General features: G+C 34.1%; 1 protein-coding gene across 1 annotated transcript; it reads right to left on the bottom strand.

Annotated features, from left to right (window-relative positions):
• Positions 1-3,961: 3,961 nt before the first annotated feature.
• LOC126777828 (WD repeat-containing protein 87-like) lies at positions 3,962-17,710 on the bottom strand. The gene is made up of 20 exons (XM_050501015.1): positions 17,317-17,710; positions 17,028-17,193; positions 16,243-16,362; positions 15,874-16,038; positions 12,127-13,342; positions 11,108-11,245; positions 10,117-10,311; positions 9,665-9,862; positions 9,069-9,198; positions 8,803-8,926; positions 8,170-8,711; positions 7,390-7,530; positions 6,618-6,842; positions 6,175-6,316; positions 5,976-6,102; positions 5,471-5,688; positions 5,284-5,368; positions 5,018-5,117; positions 4,408-4,618; positions 3,962-4,103 (listed from the first exon to the last, which is right to left on the bottom strand). The coding sequence occupies exons 1-20, from the start codon at positions 17,392-17,394 to the stop codon at positions 4,036-4,038; spliced, it is 4,389 nt and encodes a 1,462-aa protein (XP_050356972.1). The 5' UTR covers positions 17,395-17,710; the 3' UTR covers positions 3,962-4,035.
• Positions 17,711-18,965: the final 1,255 nt, after the last annotated feature.

The following is an 18,965-nucleotide window of genomic DNA, read 5'->3' as shown; positions in this document are numbered from 1 at the left end:
TTGTAATAATTTAAGTTTCTGTCTTTTATCGAGATTTTCATCAATGTTAAGGTCATCCAATGTAAGTGGAGTTTTAGCGTGGTGATCTTGTACATCTTGTATTCTATTAATGCTTTTAAAGTTTTTATTTGTTTCCATAATACAGGCACAAGCTAGGATTTGACCCTCTTTAAAATGAATTAATTTATTTTCATAGTTCAGAATAGTTAAATGACCACTACCGTTTTTGATATTGTAAGTACCAATCATTATATCATATTTTAAGCGACGACCATTTTCAACAAAAACCATTCCACTAAAATTTGTATTGATGAACACCTTTACAGAAATACAACCTTCAGCCATAACAGTCTTTAGAGATCTTAAAACCAGTCGCGTATCGTATCTCACTCGCCTATCGGTAATCAATAATTCTTTACTAGTTTTAAATACCCATAAGTGTGGTTGCTCCGTGGCAGTCTGTCCAATAACTAGATCATGATTTAGATAATTATCAGGTACCACAACTGCCTCTACTGTAATTTTTGCATTGTCAATACTTAACGAAATTTTAATTTTACCTAAGGCATTCACGTATGTATTACCAAAACCCTTGAGAGATGGTAGATTATTTACTTGCCACTTTTCGCGTGGTACTATTCCTTTCATGACGGATTCTTTTATCAAAGTACACTGACTACCAAAATCTACGTACCCCGTTAACTGTACATCATTAACTGTTATACTCTTGATAAATTTGTCGTCTTCTCGCATGTCAGTACTGGTCTCTAGTCATAATGTTCTAACTTCGGCTTTATTTACCCAACCGCTCCTATTACATTCAGGATCATCATGACCAATGCGTTTACACTTTTGACATTTAATAATAGGTTTTTGACATCCCGATACTACATGACCTGTTTCATGACAGTTAAAACATTTTAATGGCCTTCCTAAATCATTCTTAATTGGTTTATGTGGATTTCCAGTTACAGAACGTACCGGTTTTTTATTGAAGTTGTCTAATCGCTCATGCTTAACACCCCTCAAATAACCCAATAGTTTATCAGTATTCTCGAAGCCTACTGCCTCTACGATGATCTATTAGTTTATCTATCGGTCCACGTAACTGCGTGTCCAAGGGTGGTGTACGCTGTAGTGGAGATTTTACAACTGACCTGCTTCGACTTCTTGCCTGGGGCTCCCTTGGAGGTGATCTTCTTGATCTGCGACGCTCGATCTCACGACGATCAGCGTGGAGCTCTGCTGGTGAACGATGACGTTGCCTCGAGCCTCGAGCACGCGTCCGGGATCGGCTGTGTTTCGCAATACCTCCCAGCACAATGCTGTGATGCCTCCCATTTGACCTCCGTCTACTATTGGACCGACCACGAGGCATTTTCACTCGATTGTACTGCACCCACTGATTCTGAAATAATTATAACAACAAGTATCTATTTTGTAAAATTAAGTTAATTGTACGAAACACAATTTTTAGTGACAACTGAGTAAAGTACATAAATTGATAACTTTGCAAAATCGCATAGTTAAGTTTTCAATTTCGTCATATATGCATATTTTAATTATAATTTAGTATTTTATTAATTATAATTTTTATTGACAGAGCAAACTGTATTATTTTATATTTGTTTGTAAAACAATCATAAATTCTAGTATTCTTCTAACATATACTATTATAGACAAATTAATTTCGTTACCAGTTAAATGATTATAACAAGAAGATACTGTTTATTTAGAATTACACAGTTAAAGTAGTCTAATTATGATATACCTTACAAGAAGTATTCAAATTCATCAATTACTATTATCAATAATCTCACTTCATCATAGAGTAAACCAAAAAAAAAAATTTTTTTATATACCATTGTTTTGAACAAAAATAACTAACTAAAAGTTTGTACTTTTAATAGATAAATAATTAAATTTAATGGTTACATACCTTGATGCAGGCGTATGATCACACCAGAGTAATAGAATCTCACCAGTATACCCCGATGTAATCCCACTTCTGAATTGTAAACTTTCTTAATTTCGAAGGTATTAAAATTCAAACATTCTTCTCCGTCTTAACAATTTTATTATTTTAATATAACTCAATGTTATCCACAGTGGTAATACAATTTGTTTTACAACTCAAAAATTACCGTTCCTCTTTTTTAAAAAAACCAAACAATGCGAGCTTCTTGCTAGTACTCAACTGACTAATCATAATATAATATTTTTCGGAACCGGTAGTCGAAATAGAGCTACTAAATAATAAAAGTACGAAATATTTAAATATACAATATAAAAAATAAACAAGCAAAAATCACGTTTTGTAGTAAATATGACAATAATATAAATTATAACTTATTAAATTCTTTTCATAATGCAGACTTATTTTAATGGGCACGGCTATTCTTTACAAAATGCTCAATAGTTATTTGAAATTACAGTACGATTATTTTATCAAGCTAACATATGTATCATTTAAGGATGACTTAAAATAATCCATTATTAGCGTAGATTTTCTTCTCATTGTTTTGTTAAGTTTATAATTACTCATTTTTTTAAAGTAATCATAAGTACTTATTTTTTAAATACAGATTTACGTTTCAATTTTAAAAGGAAACAATTTCTTATGAAGGTATCGTTTGCAGTCATCATAAATAAAGCACAGAGACATACATTAAAATATGTCTGAATAGATTTAAGGGAATTCTGTTTTCCTCGTTGCCAATTGTATGGTGCCATATCTAGATCTGGAGGCGGCGAAAACCAATAAATACTAATCCCACGAAAATGAAACTAAGCTAAACTAAAAATGTTGTTGGTACTTAAATACTATAAGTCCGCTTTTAGTGACTTTTTTAAGCCATACACGGGCGGGCACAGCTCATTACCAATAACACACTTAACTGAGTGATAAAATTAGCCTGATATTCTGTAAATTCCAAGGCTGATTATACTTATAAGAAACAGTGATATTCATTTTTTTATCTGTATGTTAGCATTATACTTTATTTTTATTATATATTAGTTAAAAAAAAAAGTTAATCTAAAGTATAATTTACTTAAAAATTGTTTTGATTTTTTGTCCATAAAAAAAATATAATTATTATGAATAAATAATAAATAAAACAGTATTATTGCACATGCGTTATAATAAAAACAAAATATTTGTGTGATTTAGGAAATTAAATGAGTTTAACTGAGAGACGTAGATGAAGCTATGTGAAATGTTATATGCAAAGTAAATGAAGACATCTACAAAATTTTAGTCTAAAAATGTTAAAATACTGTTTTTATGTCGCTTTTTGTTAAAATTATATTGTTTATAGCACTACATTTATGTATCCTTAAAATATTAGTTTCTATCAAGGTAACTACCATGATTTTTACAAAAATATCAAACACAGTAGCGTTAAATACTGTTTTTATGTCGCTTAGATTTCTTTAAATGTCCTTAAAAAATAGTGCTGGAGGTTGTAACCTTAATTTATTAAATATTTTAATTAGAATGAGCACTATTTTGATTACAACGAATAAACGGATATCAGGCAGATATCTTCTTTTACGTTGAGGTTTTTACAAAGTAAAAAAATACATCTGCATTATTTCAGAAAAAAAAACTACTTAGTGATAAAACCCGTTATGCAATATATAAAAATTTTATAAAAATTGACAGTTGCCGTGCCATTTATTGTCATGGCGATCTGTATAAAAATTGAGTACTAAAGCGCCATCTAGTGGCGAGTTACAACAAAGCGGATAGTTTAAAAAGAAAAAAACATACTCAAAGAAATAATACGTAAACTTTCATAGTAATCAGACAAAATATGTCAAAGTTTACTAATCTCGAATATCAATTTTTATATATTTTATTAGATTAGATTAGATTCCCCCCGATGATTCACCCGGATGCAAGCACGTATATATATATATAAGGATATTTTCTGTACCCCAAAATAAAAAATAATAATAATTTGTCAGCATAAGTTTATTTACAATATCTTAAATACTAAAAGTAAAATTAATAATAATCAAATGTTTAATCTACTGCAAGCTAATGAGGCCGGGCGGCGGCTCCGGAGGCATGAAACCCGGCAAAGGAATCGATGGATCTGTAAATTAACAAACTCATTCATATTTATAACTAACAAAGAATTTAATATCTTAATTTGGGTATACATCGTACCAATAATAATAAAGATGTAAAACGAAAAAAACATCATATTTAGGAATATTATAATATTAGCAACAATACTGATACAATGTAGAAGTCATTGAAGCTATAAGTATAATAACTACATGGTTTCACTCTCAAGTTTCGAGGACTTAAAATAAGCGAAGATTGTAGAAATACTCTATAAAAGCAACGAATGATGGCAAAAAAGTTTAATAAGCTATATACGATCCGTCGCTCACCGAACTTGCCGGCGGCCAGCGCGGGCAGCGCGGGGTGCGGGGCGCGGCGGCGCGCGGCGCGCAGCAGGTGCGCGGGGGGCGCGGCGCGCGGGGGCGGCGGCGGCGAGCCGGGCGGCGGCGGCGGCGGCGGCAGCGCGTCCCACAGCGGCACGTGGTCGGCGTGCGCGGCGGAGCACGGCCACGCGCAGCCGTAGCGCCGGGCCTTCTTGCGCTGGGGGACGCCGGAATACCATTGCTCCCGAATGATCGACACATTGGCCCCACACACCCGCTAACGATTTGTGAAAACTAGCGGCCTTATAGACGTCGCTTCACAGCTGTCATTATTGATTTGACATTCGAGAGAAAAAGACAGCATTGTTTATTTAATCACCACAACGAATAGAGGAAAGGCCGTTATTTTTTAAAATAGGAGCTGCAACCTTACAATATTCAACCCCAACCAATCCGGACCCTCGGTGTTAACACACAAATAATCAATATTAATATTCATAAATGTGTATGAATCGATGAAACAAACGTGTCGCGCTTAAAACGCACATGTTTTATGTAAAGTTTTCATTTGAATAAATCAATTCATTTAAATGAGCAAATGGAGTGTTTCTCTTACCTTCTTCACAGGAGGTTCCTCCACGTCGGAGTCCTGCCCCGGCTTGTACCCGTCCGCGAAACTCACTCGCTTAAAGCTGCGGGGCTCCGTCGTTAAATTGCTATTAAAATAAACATAATAAAAAAACCCATTGTTTACCGAATTAAGATATTAGTAATCACAACTAACTTCCACAAATTTGCTGATAAATTCTAAGCTCTGATATGAAGTTGATAGACTAAAAAAAAATTTTTAAAGACAAACATTTGCATGTTTGTTTAACTTACGTGATCAAAATGCCTTTTTCTGGTACGTCCTTCTGGTAAGTTTCTGCATCAACACTTTCTACCTCTTTAGCCACTTCTCCGAGTACTGAAACAATTAAATAAAGCGTTTTAATAAATATGATTTATATACCGGCTCGAAGGACCAAAAATTATTTGAAAAAGGTTAAAAATTAAATATTTAGCATACCCGTTTCTCTTAAAGCTTTGTTAATCCTATCGTCGAGTGAACTGGTCCTAGTTTCAACATTCGCTTTGACTGAGACATTCGTGTCCAGAGAGATATCATCAATGGCAGTAACTGAGATGTTCGCGGAAACTGTGTTTGTATCGAAGTCGGGCCCGAAACAGTCGCCATATTGCAAGCGATCGGAGGCACCGTACATATCCATGTACGCTTCATCGTAGCTGAAAAAAAAAACATCATAAATTGTAATGCACTCATTGAAACTGAACTCATCCGTACTGTACACTGGCTTACTAATATCTCAAATCGAAACAATATACAACGTCGTTATATCATGATTGGCATTGGAATAATTTATCACAGGCTGCCTATGTATATTCGTGATCTTCAAAGGTCTTATTGTCAAGGTGGGCATAAGAGGGCATACTAAATATTTTAAGAGGTTATCGCTGAGAATCGAACAAACCAAATTTTAGTGTAATGTTTATATTCAAAAATAATACAATACCCTGTGTTGGCGGTAGAGTCTGTGCGATTAGCAATGCTCTGAATCTGATAAATGGGCTGAGCGTCCTCCACCGAAAAGTGAGTCCCCTCGCCCGTCAGCACGATGTTCACTTCCCCCGGCTTCAGGCCTGCAAACACGAACGCGTTTACATTGAAATCGAGCACCGAATGAAACGGAAACGCAGCCGGCGAGCGCCCACCCCAGCGCGAGGGCCGCGGCGCGGGCGGCGGCGCGGGCGCGCGGCCGGCCCGCCAGTCGCACTTGATCTCCCCGCAGCGCGCGCGCACCACCGTCTCGATGCGCCGCTCGCCGCCCGGGGCCTCCGCGCCCGGACACGCCCGCTGCGGACGACGACACGGTCAATTGTTAAGCTCTTATACGTAGCATCTCTTTGTTGCTTTTATTTTTAAAGAATATGGTGGCGAGTGAGTGGTCCCCGCCGCCCGTAGACATAGGCAATGTTAACCATCGCTTACATTGCCGAAGCGCCACCAACCTTCGGAACTGAGATGTTATGTTATTACACTGGCTCACTCATATTTCAAACCGGTACGCGACAATACCAAGTACAGCTGTTTTGCGGTAGAATATCTATATATATTTATAACATCTGTATATAGTTAATAACAAACGTCAACTGACCTGACTCGCCACGTCGCTCTGGTAGGCCATCGCAAGTTGCTCGTACATCTCGTAATTAGCGGTCTCGTAGCTCTCCGTGTACTTGTCCTCGCACTCGGCGACCGTCTCTATTCCCTTCTGATAGAGCACATTTTGGCTCGCGCTAATCACATCGTTGAAACTGTAGTTGGAGTTTTGAGATGACGGTCGGAGATGGCTTTCGTCTTTCTCGTACGACGGTACATCCTGTTTACAAAAAAAAAAAACAATTGTATGATATTTTAAAGGAGTGATATATTACAAATACATATAAATGATATAATAAAACTCTTATCTTAGTGATGTTTACTTTCATTGGTGTACAATAAAAAGTATTTGCATTATTTTGGTCACAATAAATCTTCAAGTGTAATGGTATTTAGAAATCTAATAATAACAATTAAACATTATAACATTATAGTTTCTAGCCCGCTGGATCTAATTGAGGCAATGACATTACTAAGCGCAAGGGGCCTGCCTATCTTTTACTTTGTAAATCGCCTTGTAAAATTATGTAAATGCTAATTTTAAAATAATATATCTTATAACATTTACCCTATAACTATTAACACATAACACTTCATTTGCTTTATTTTAATTATAATATTTATTAATAGAATAAAATTGAGCAAAAGAAGAATTATAAACGTAAAAATTAGCGTTTTATTAAGCTATTTATAATTTTGCGTTGATCTAATTATTTAAAAAAATATATGTTCTTTTACTCTACTAAAAACTAGAAACAATAGGTTACCTTCACACTGCACACTGATTCTTGGGATGAACATTGAGACATGTTGGACTCGTCCGGCGCGGGAGCCTCCGCCCTCCCACCGTGTTGGCCCACGGTGGGAGGAGCGAGGGGCTGGACGAGTGTGTTTTCAATCGGTGGGTCCTGTACATTATATGATCATATATTTAGTAACTATAAATTACAATTGAAACAATCAAAGAATTGATATTAAAAACTCCGAATATATTATCGTTTATAAAACAAAACATTATCAAAACTATTACATTTTTAATTGCTTGTAAAAGCCTACTGTCTACTAAACTATTTTTATTAGTCATATAGACAATGACAATATATAAAATTTGTAAATGTTTGTAAATTACAAATAACTAGACGTCTTTTCAGAAAAATATATTAAATTATAAGTGCCTGGTTAGATTAGATAACAAGTTGATGAATATCCATCTATACCCAAAATTGTATTATGTAACAATAATTATGTGAATTTGATATATTGCAGTTTAGTTCTCAATCTTGTGTATCATATATATATAAGTTTTCTAACTTCAGATAGACACCCGATTTTGATGAAATATAAAAAATCCAATTATCTAAATTTGTAATTTTTAACCGTCTAGATTAAACAGAGAGAACGGACAAAAATAAAAATAATGGCAGTTTTTATTTTTGCAACTGGCAAATAGCTATAATAAATAATTGCTATTTTGAAATCACGGATAGATCCATCTTATTTATTTTTATATAATAGAGATAGATAGAGTATTATTAAAAAACCCTCACCTCAGGCAGTTCTATCTCTTCGATAGCACTTATTTCCGTAATCGGTTCCAAGCTACCAATATCGAAGACGTCACTTTGTATTTTATTCGTATCTACTTTACGTACTTCTTTACATAGATCTTCCTCTACTTCCTTTTTAATATGTATGTTCTCTACAAAATCATTTTGCAGTTCTTTAACGTTAATAATCTCTCTCGGTTTCTGTCGCCGAGGTGAGAACTCCATTAATTTTTTACCTTTCTCGTCGTCTGTTAAGCGTTCGGTTTTAATATTATTAAGGATGTTCACATCAAATAAGTCTTCGCTTTGCGTTGAATCTGAAGAAGATTGTTTTCTTTGCTTTTTGATTTTCTTCCTCCTCTCCTGGTTCCGTTTTTTAGCCTTCTTCGATCTCCTGTCACTCGCAGAATCTGATTCGCTGCTGCTATCGCTACTTGAAGACGAACTGGAAGAACTCGTTTGAACAACCTTCCTTTTCTTTTGAGCCTTCTTCTTTAGCTTTGCTTGCTTCTTCTTCTTTATTTTCTTATCTTTTTTCTTATCTAAAATAATTAATAACGATCGTAAAATACGCCCGTACTCAGCTATCCTCAGTTAAAATGATAGATTGTCATACAATTTCAGATAGCTTACCTGAATCGTCATCTTCAGACGACTTGTTTTTTTTCCGCTTACTCTGTTTTTCTTTCAATTTTTTTAGTATTTTGCGTCCGATGCGACGACGCTTGGCCGACTTCGATTTCGTTTTCTTTATCGCCTGAAATTTGTACAATAATGTCCAAAATTAATTACCAAAGGCCTAAAAATCTTTACTTAGTGTAAATTAAACTTAAAATTGAAGCAATGTTGTTGATATACTAGATATATCAATATAATCATTATACTTGAGCAGCAGTTACCTTTTTCTTAAGCAATTTCCTTTTCTTTGTGGAGTTTTCGTCGCTGTCTGATAGCGACGAGGACATTGACGATGTTGAATGTTTTCGTTTACGAGATCTGGATTTTTCCTTTTCTACTTTAGCTTTATTACTGAAAATTAAGAATAAAAAAAAATTATTACCTGTGATACCTCCGTGTAGATAGATCACGTTGAACATAACAATGTTTGCAGACACAAACTCCGTTTTCTTGCATTCATCATGCAGCATGCAGAGTCATCTCGCTTTCGGCGATGAAGAAAGCAACATGGACAAAGACCGTCAAACCTTCATATGTCAGATGAAATTATGCTACCAACCGACTAAGAATTATTTTATTAAACAATTCCATCCGTAATAAGCGTCAACATAGGAGTTTATGGTGACAGAATCATGACCAAGGTTTGCCGGCAGCGGCCTTCCGTGGAAGTACCATGTCCCTTTCTATACAGCTTACATAATGCATTGACCCAAAATAAATGAAAAAAGGGGAAGGAAATATTTTTTTAATATATTACAAGTAAAAACAACTCATCGGTAAGAATATTGATAGGTAATAGGGTAAGTGTGGTAGGTACCTTTTTTCTTCCTCGTCTAAATCAGACTCTTGACTCCAGCATTCGCTGCTTAACTTAATCTTCTTTGTCTTTTTATCCTCGATTTCCTTTTCTAAATCCTCTTTTTTCTTCTTTCTGGAATCCTGTCTCACCGGTGTGGTGCTTCTTGATGTCTCTATTTTGGAATCGACGACGTCTGGCCACACCGCTTCCATAAACCTTCCAATAATACTTTGTACGATTAATATAGTTATAATATTTTCATAACCGTTCGGCCACGGTCGCCATTTTCAAGATAAACGAGTCAAGTGCGCAAAACATATTATAGGTGGACAGCAAAACCGACACGAACGGAGAGTTTTGAATTATATAAGTTTTTTTCCCTTCATTTAACATAAAGTATTCATATAAACTAATAAAAGGAATTTGTCTTATCTTTATCGTGGATCCCTAAACCCATTTTTTATAAATACCTCTGATACTCCCTATCCAGTGATAGCTCGTCGCTTCTTTGAGGAGTTGCCGGCATTCTCTCCTCATTTCTGTGCGCCTGTAAGCTATCCTCAGCCTCCCACTCATTGGCGAGTGGGACCACGTTGCTCTCAGTGGGACATAAGCTGTGACGTGGATACCAACCGCGTGCTGATGAATATAGAGAATCAGCAATCCTAAAAAATGTATTAAATATATACAACCAAATATATATGTTCTTTTTATTTAAAAAAAGAAAATAAATAAAGAAAAATATTTAATTTACGTTATATAAAGTCTTTATGTCTTTGCTCAGAGGCGATTAAGTTTCCACTGATACCGAAAACATAAAAGGGAATTCAAAATATCTCTTTAAACATTAACATAAAATAATAAATTAGATTAAATAAGTAACAAAACTTTAATATATCCTAAAAAATAAATACCAGTCTATTATAAATATATATTATACCATCACATACTACGTGACCCACATAAATCGTTTATATTATAATAAAATTTTTTTTCGAATAATATATATAAATTAAAATTTATGTTTTCAACTTTTTTTCTGACCGTAACGAGAATCGAACAATGCGATTAAATTAGCAAGAGATCTGCCACCATTTATAAATTTTTTCCTGATTCCATTCGTTTCTTTCCAGCTCATCGCCGTCCACTGCTGGATGACAGCCCCATAGAACGCCAACCAACCCGATCTTGGGTAGCGCGCATGCAGCATGCAGCAAGCATGCCATCTTTTTAAAGTCGTCGGTCCTTGCCGCAGGGCGACGTACAGTACGTTTGCCTAAGCGCGGTCTCCACTCTAACACGAAATTCTTTACATTGACATATGCCGCCAACCATGTGTTTGGCGCCAGAACAACTGATATATGAGCGGCACAGATTATAAATAAAATATACATTGCACGAATTGAATAAATATTACAACATAATATTTAATAGAGGATTTATTATGCTATCCATACTTACTGATCACATCCATACACTCGATCCACTAGATTCATTTTGGACATTTCCAGTTCTTCATAAACGACGCTACGGTCTTTCACACATGAACATCCTTTTGGACTCTCTGTGTACCATATCTTGGGAGTTGTCCGAGTTTCTCTACATAGGAAAGGAAATAAATGAAACAAATTTATTTGTTAAATGTTACCAAATAATCAAAAATTACAGAGAAATAAGAAAAAGATGACATAAGATCAAACATTCATGAACATAAAACAGATCATATAAAATATATTTATTTAGAGAGACAAATGCAAGAGTTTGCCCATTTAGTAAAGCGTGGTCATCACCTCCCATAAAACGACAATGCAAGTATAAACGTCAAAAACTTTAAATTATTTTTGCCTGTAATTACACTGGCTCACTAACCAAATAAGCAATACACTGACGTTAGACGGTAGAATAATTGATGAGTGAATAAGGAATAGCCTGTAAATATTTGCAAAAGCTATTCTTTAATTAGCTTTGGGATCTACTCACTGCTCAACTATGGGTTGTTATGTATGAAACAACAATCTCACAATGTTTTCATTAACCGCCTTGCACGTACATTTGAAAGCTAAATGGTACTTGCACAGATTTTAATCCTCATTATAATCAACATGCTCTATCCACTTACAGTAACAGCCTGTAAATGTCCCACTGCTGGGCTAAGGCCTCCTCTCCCTTTTTGAGGAGAAGGTTTTGGAGCTTATTCCACCACGCTGCTCCAATGCGGGTTGGTGGAATACACATGTGGCAAAATTTCGATGAAATTAGACACATGCAGGTTTCCTCACGATGTTTTCCTTCACCGAAAAGCACGAGATGAATTATAACAGAAATTAAGCACATGAAAATTCAGAGGTGCTTGCCCGGGGTTGAACCCACGTTCATCGGTTAAGATTCACGCGTTCTTACCACTGGGCCATCTCGACTCTATCCACTATATACACTATATACTTTTAAATAGCTAAAAAAAACAAAGACAAGACGCTTACTTGTAACATTTTTTCTTATCGTGTCTAAATAAAAGCGGCTGGCAGATTTTGAGCACAAAATTCCATGTTTCGAGGGAATCGACCGTTGATTTAGACATCTTCGATTCCAATGCATCATCTAACTCCTTCTCTATCGATATTCTATAACGGTCTAAAGATTTATATCCGCTTTCGTTTGTATCGGTAGTCTTAAAACTATCCGACGATCTGTAACCTTCAGAGAAGTCACTTCTTTGACTTTGAGCACGAGATTTATCGATAATTTCAGGTGTGACAGAGCCGGCTTTTGTTTTTCTCGGACTTTCCTCCTCTCTATTCGGAGACATTTCGTATTCAACGAGACCCTTATCTTGGCTACCATCGTCGCTCATATCTTCTTGTTTTATTTCATTTATAACTGATTCCAAAAACGTGTCATCGTTTATACCGTCCAAGGACGTTTCCTTCGATACATCAGCACCGTAATCTACATTTTTATCAGACGGATCATATAATAGTGATTGCTTCTTAGACTTAGTTTGAGCATATTTCTCTAAGCCAGAATCTTCATCGAATATATCTAGAATTTCATCATCGTTTGGATCGATCTCGAATTTGAATGAATCTATTACTGGTTGCAATTTTTCCATCTTAACAGGCGCTTTCAATGGTTTATCTAATGTTATGCTCCTTAATATTTCTTTGTTCTTGGAAATACTTAATTTTAATTGTTCAGACGGTTCCGTGACCATTATATCCGTCGAAGGAGTGAACGATGCAACAAAGTTCGATGGTTTTTCTTGAGCTTTAGGACTTGAGTTACTGTGTTTATCGTCATTATCTAAAGACCAACTGTCACAAACTAAATAATCATTGAGATTCATTTCAGTTTCTTTATCTGTCGTTTTATCTATTTTCCTTGATTCCTCGGTCTTTTCTTCTTTACCTTTACCCTTATCTTTAAATTTATCTCTATCTCTTTCCTTGTATTTCAACTCATCTTTCTTATAGTCATGTCTTCTTGAATCATATTTGTCACTTTTCCTCCTATCTTTATCCGTTTCACCTTTACGGCGGTCAGATTTACGGTCCTTTTCATGAGATGCCGCTTCGTCCCTTTTCCTTTGAAAGGGATTGTCATAATCAGGCAAGAGCTTATGATAGTCAAATTTAAACTCTTTACCTTCAAGTTTTGCCTTTTTTGCTTCACGAATGAGATCGTCAACTTTTGCTGGGTCTGTAGATAATAAAATTTGAGTATTATAAATATTATCAGATACTTTGAAAGAAAACAAATAAATATATCTAATAAAAGTAAATATAATATTAAATAAAATTGATGATGATGATATCCTCTGAGCGGTTGACCGATTTTGGCCACGGCGGCATTTCAAGGTAGACCAGCCAACTGCGTATGCGCAAAGGTGCACTCAATATTCCCTTACTCTCATAATCGATGGGACGGCAAATCTGACACAGTTCAGGCGCAGGATCAACGGCTTCACGTGCTTTTCGAGGCACGGAAGTGTACACACTTCCAACTTCCGAACTCCGGGACTACTGAGAACTTTTCGTTAGAAAAATCTAGTAACTTTTTAGCGGCCCGACCTAGGATTTGAACCTCGGGATCTGTGATCTTATATGTAGCAACTATACCAACGAGACAGTCTCTCAAAATTAAAATTAAACAAACACCATCAACAATATATTTTTATACAAAATAAGTACATAATTATTACTCATTCCGGTGTTTCTTACGATATTTATCGAGAAATGTCTTCTCTGTATTTCTCGATAATTAAAATAGACGAAACTAGAATAGTTAAAACATATACATATTGCTAATTACATTTCTATATAATCTTGTTCTATTCTAAATGAAATACTCTAATCTAAAGCTTAAGCCACTAAGTACACGTGACAGAAGTGAATCATTTTTGCATCAGTAATGTGATTACGCTTCAACACAATCGCAATTAGCATATACACACACAATATGTGGAATCACAAACCCCACCAATTTACAGTAAATTAAATTTAAAAAAACTTACATCAAAAATCTGAATTATTTATACGATTACAATAAACTAATTACTCTAAATATTATTCGTATAAATTACTCTGAGCTACTTTGAACTATTGCAATATATTTAGCTAAAATTCAATCAGCGCCAGCCCTAGACTTTTATTCAAATAGAGAGGTATTATATAATAATAATACAATAATAGCAATGGTATTAAAAAAGTGATTTCACATTGAAAATTTATCAAATACTCGATTAAATTTGACTCCAAAATGTCTAGATAATCCAATATCCAATACAAAAAATTTGACATCTATAAATGGTCACAAAACTTTATACAAATTATACATTGGCTATTTTCAATACATCACAAATATCCCTATTGTACTACAGTAGGTAGGATAAAGCACAGTACGTAAGATAAAGGCAAACTAATGCAGCGCATTAGGACCATTATAATAAATTAAAAAAAAAACATAGGTAGGCGGACGGGGAAATGGGCCAACTGATGTTAAGTATTCACCACCATAACCCATAGACATTGGCTATGTAAGAAGTATTTTTTGTATTTTTTTAGAAGAACATTCCTTGCATCGCCATTGCGCCACCAACCTTGGGAACGGAGATGTTATCTCCCTTGTGCCTGTAGTTATACTGACCCACTCACCTTTCAAATCGGAACGCAGCAATACTAAGTATTGCTGTTTAGCGGTAGAATATCGATGAGTGGGTGGTACCTACCCAGACGGGCTCACACTAAGCCTTACCACCGAGTAATGTAAATATTTGAAAGACAATATGGTAAGACAATAGTTCTTAATCTTTGACTGAATTTAAAAACGCAGTTTTAACGCACCAAAAGTGATATTTTACATTATTAATCAAATTATGGAAAATCAAAAACCATAGCATACTATATTGTATCCAACGTGCAGGATAGGCACCTCTTAAAAATTAATTGTAATTGTATTGTAAAATAATATAATAAAATAAATTGTATAATATTCATTAAATGATGTAGATAATAAAAACGTTTTTAATTTGCAGTTTTAGTTGCACTTGCAGTCTTCGTGGATCAAAGTTCCAAAATGACATCGGTACGATAGCCAATGCGCATATAAGTGATTTGAATGTGTTTTGATTTAGAAACCAATCATTTCACTCTAGGGCTTGCCCTGACTTGACTACATACAATAATTCTACTAGTAAATTTCTGGTATATTATTGAGCCATGCTTAACTTACTAAACGTTCGTTTTTGCTTGATACGTCGTATGGAGGCACGTGATCTTTGCGTGCTATAAACTCGAAAGCGACGGTCTACATGCATTACACGATATAAAAGCTTAATATATTTCTTAATAAATTTAGCAATGGGGACAAAAAAAAAAAAAGAAAAATATAAAACATTGTCATAGCACAGTGTGCCAGTAAATTAATAGGTAATATATAATTTGTGTATAAATATATGTGTATTTTAACTATGACCCATATTTAATATACAAATGAAAAAGACAAATGGAATGTATTTTTGAATTTCTTTGCCAGTAGATAAAAAAAAAATGTGATATAAAATATCAGATTGTTTGAAGCATTTTATGTCAACTTTAGTTTTTTTTAATGTGAACTTTACACTTGAAACATGACAATTAGAATGAAAACTTAGAGTAGTATGTGTGGTATAATTAAATTATTAATGCAAACATTAGCACAAGTGTAAATATTCAATTAAAAATAAAACTTACCCAAGAATGACTTGATAGGTGGCATAGCCTTGGTCGGCATAGCTTTCTCACTGGTGGACGATGGACAGATGAGTCCAAGCGGTATGCCTAATTCCACTAATTCCATTTTACGTTTCATATCCTCTATTTCAGCGAGAGTTCTCCTTTGAAGGTCCGTGTAAGAATCTGAAATATCATTTATTTTAGTGGCAACAAAAGCATATTGGTTACCTGATACCACATGACACCAAGTTATCTCACACATATCCAAATTATTCTAGAAAATGGTAGAATCATTTTTGCCACTAATCAATCAAATTTTACTGGTGATTGATTTAAAAACAAATTCCAGACATACCTCATAAAGAAACAGTTCACACAATCACATACCTTGAAAAGATTTTCTGGAAGTGCCTGGTTTCGGAGGTTTTGGTAGTTTCTTATGCTCTGGGTCTTCCACTTTTGGTGTTAATTTGACACTGCTCAATTTACCAATCAATACTGTTGTATCTATTAATAAAAATAAATATATGTCATTAATTTATTACTAAAAAACAAATTTTAAATAAAACCCATATATATTAATGTTCCTATAAGTTAACTAAATTTCTATTAATAGTCAGACGTTTCTGATAAATATTGCAAATATCACAATTAATAATTAAATTAAAAAAATATATATATTCATTTTACATACATATTATAAGAGATTGTTATATTTATATATATTTTGTTTTGTATAAAAATGTCACGAAAATAAATATACAAGACTGTAAAAGATAGATGTAATGTGAAACAGACAAATTTAATCTGAAGATGTGTCAGTGGAGACAAATAAAGAATTGGATAGAGTTAAATGAGGCATATGTGATACTGCTAATATTTCCTTAAACATAAAAGTGTCAATATTTTAATGGTTCATAGGCCAAACGTCGCAGGTTGGATCGTGACCTCATGCTATTGTCGTTCCCACTCCTAACACAAGCTGCACACATATTTGGATGGGTAAAAAAAGCCATATAATGTAATCACTAGACTATAATGACTTAATTAATAGGTACAAAGGTGTGTAACACTAACATTTTAGTGTAGTGTATTTTTCATCACCATTTTTATGACATTTAACATGTGCCTGCATTACAATAATAATATACAACTACAAAAATTTCACTTACTTCCACTTCCTGTCGATTTTGGTAATAATATAGGAGTGATAGGTGTTTTCTTCTGAATTGAAAATGCCCTAAGTCTTTTTTTTGCATTTTCGACTCCTTTAACTGAAGGTAAAATCATTGGTGTTTTTGAAGTAGAAATCGGCGTTTGTGGTTCTTGCTCTAACGGCTGGAAAATAATATATGATATACAATGAGAACGATCAAAAATTATTATACGTAACGGTGTAATATACAAATGGTATCCTATTAAATCATCAACGAATTATAAAAGACAAACATGATACAATACCAGCGGTATTTCAGTTCCTGGAGGTGCTGGTTCCTCGTTATTTTGAGGAACATTGTTTTTGCTTTTGTCGGAATCCATTTGTACTATTTTCACACTTGCGTACAAGTATTCCTGTAATAACCTCTTAAAGTATTATTTAAAATAACCAAATTTTTAGTATATATCGTTGAGAATTCCCATTTTTATATCCAAGCTATTATTCTACGGCTAAACCAATTTAAGTAAAAAATTAAGTTGAAAATATTGATGTTTCATATTTTGTAAACGATTATTAACAAAATACAAGCTCACAATATGAGTTGTTAAATGTCAAATAATTTACAGTCTCTGTAATTTATATATACTCTGTAACATAATACACAAACACCGTAGACACATAAACTAATAAACCAAAGGGTCGTGAAACCGCGATTGAGACAGGGATATGAGGGATAGTTTGTCAATGTTGCGTAAAGTGCTGCCATAGTAACTGCATTCCCTGTTTTGGGAAAAAAAAAATTTTTCAGGTTTTAATTAAAATAAAACTTTTTACAAACATTTCTTTAATTAACATACTTTTTTGTTTTCCAACTGCACCCAAAAACCGTTGCATTGTTTGTTTTTGTTTCCGTTAACAATAGTACTTCAGGATCTCTATATTATGGTACTGGATTAGCATTCTCCTCAGATGTGGAAATCTAAAATTAAATTAAGTTATTAATAAAGAATGGTTACAACAATTACTTCTATATTAACCTCGTGACTCGAAATCTAATAATACCTATTATAAATTCATGAAGAATGTTAAATAATGTTGTCATTATAAGTGGAAAAAATAAATTAAAATAACATATTCATATATAATGAAACACTTTAGGCTACTATTGGACTCTGTATTTATTTGCTTACATTGTCGACGAGTCGATATTTTTTATTGAAAAACGGAATATTTTTTTAGCTGACGCTGGCAGCACTTACATCACAAATAATTATAGGTAGGATTTTAATGCAATATAATGTTCCGTCATGCTATGGCATAAAGAAACTTCACTGAGAAACTATATTTAAGGACAAAACCGTCGTACTTACGCGTGAAAACACACGCCGGAAATTTTCTTCTTGCTATCGCTTTAACATGTAATAATACGACAATGCACCATTGTATAAGCTTCGATATGATATAAGGATTGTTCCTCTGCCTTTTCCCTGGATTAGAATCGGTTTTTAACACGAAAATAAGCAAAAATTGAATAGCAAACCACAATGAACGCACCAACTGTTAAGTTTGTTTCGCTACCTGAGTAGCGTAACAAACACTAAAACTGGTTACGCGATGAGGGACAAAAGATTTGATAGTTCTATCTCTGTCTCAACCATTTGTAACGTAATTTTCGTTCACTTTCTTGTGTAAGTGAGAAGGAAATCGTCATTGCGTCTATTAGTTTCCCTGTCTACAGTAGTAGCGAATATGATACCAAAATAAATAAAATACAGGGATATTATACCACATGTAAATATGTATCAAAAATATTTGTTTTTATATTTAATATCATTGTTATTGTTCAAAAAATATAGTAATCAGTAATTTAGCTAGCATATTTCTAACGTTTTCTAATAATAATGTATATGAATAATGTATATATGGATAGCATAAATCTATAGTCTATCTA

The sequence above is a fragment of the Nymphalis io genome, chromosome 24, assembly GCF_905147045.1.
Source record: "Nymphalis io chromosome 24, ilAglIoxx1.1, whole genome shotgun sequence".
In the NCBI taxonomy this organism is placed as follows: domain Eukaryota; kingdom Metazoa; phylum Arthropoda; class Insecta; order Lepidoptera; family Nymphalidae; genus Nymphalis; species Nymphalis io.
Note: the sequence above shows the minus strand (reverse complement) of the source record. Positions and strands in the feature narration are given on the sequence as shown.